General features: G+C 64.8%; 1 protein-coding gene across 2 annotated transcripts in view; it reads left to right on the top strand.

Moving 5' to 3' along the window:
- The window catches only part of CD4 (CD4 molecule), a 32,513-nt gene extending 31,571 nt beyond the window's left edge, over window positions 1–942 (top strand). Inside the window, exons 9-11 of one of the 2 annotated variants that reach the window (XM_014585124.2) lie at window positions 7–104; window positions 425–492; window positions 774–942. In XM_014585124.2, the coding sequence (XP_014440610.1) occupies window positions 7–104; window positions 425–492; window positions 774–801 (194 nt within the window). In that variant the 3' untranslated portion in view covers window positions 802–942. Of the gene's footprint in view, window positions 1–6; window positions 105–424; window positions 493–770 lie in introns of both variants that reach the window. The other variant, XM_006170798.3, reaches the window with a different exon arrangement.
- Window positions 943–957: the final 15 nt, after the last annotated feature.

The raw sequence follows: 957 nt of genomic DNA, 5'->3' as shown, positions 1-957 counted from the left end.
CCCGAGGCTGGCAAACCACACTGATCGTGGCGGTGGGAGCCGCGGCGGGCCTGCTGTGTATCGGTCTCTGCGCTTTCTGCTGCGTCAAGTGCCGGCACCGACGGGTGAGTGAGCCTTCCCGACCCCAGCACCCACGTGCCACACGGGCCGAGCACCTGGGCCTGTGCGAGGGTGCCCTGTTTATGTGACCTGCTCCTGGTGGGCACTCTCCACCCACCCCAGGCTCCTGCTGTAGGCCAGGCCTGCCCCAGATCCCAAGCAGAGGGAGTGACAGGAAGGAGCAGTTAATTCCCAGACAGATGGCCTTGGCCTCTACCGCAGCCACTGCTTCTCCTCCCTCAGCTTCCCCCACTCCCTCCTCCGAGGGGCACCTCCCTTCTGGAGGTCTGGGACCCTCACCACTCCCCTCCTTGTCCCTGGACAGCGCCAGGCAGAGCGGATGTCTCAGATCAAGAGGCTCCTCAAGGAGAAGAAGCCCTGCCAGTGCTCCCAGTAAGGAGCTGGGGGGGTGCTGGGGGAGCAGGAGCTGGGGAGGGGGAGGAGGGGGAGGGACTGAGGAGAGGAGGTGGGGCTAAAGGGAGGAGGAGGAGAGGAGAGAAGGGTGGAAGGGACCTAGGAGGGAGGAAGGAGGTGGAAGGCAGCAGGCTTGGAACTCCTGGTGTGGCTGTCGCTGCACTGGAAGGGAAGACGGGGTCTGGGAGCCATGGGGTTCTCGCATGCAGAGGGGCTGGGCAGGAAGAGATCTGCCCCCGTATTCTTTGTTTCTCCAGCAGGTTCCAGAAGACACACAGTCTCATGTGAGGCCCAGGGCCAGGGAGCTTCCACCTGCAGCCTCTCCAGCTGTCTGCCTGCGTTTCCTGTGGGCTCCGGGCCTGCAGACCAGATGAATGTAGCAGCTCCCGCCTCTGGCCTCCTCCCTGCCCCCCCCCCCGTCCCCAGGTCCCCAGGCTCCTGTTT

This window comes from Tupaia chinensis, unplaced genomic scaffold, assembly GCF_000334495.1.
Source record: "Tupaia chinensis unplaced genomic scaffold, TupChi_1.0 Scaffold149011_1, whole genome shotgun sequence".
In the NCBI taxonomy this organism is placed as follows: Eukaryota; Metazoa; Chordata; class Mammalia; order Scandentia; family Tupaiidae; genus Tupaia; species Tupaia belangeri.
The sequence above is the reverse complement of the archived record's forward strand: the minus strand, read 5'-3'. Positions and strand labels throughout refer to the sequence as shown.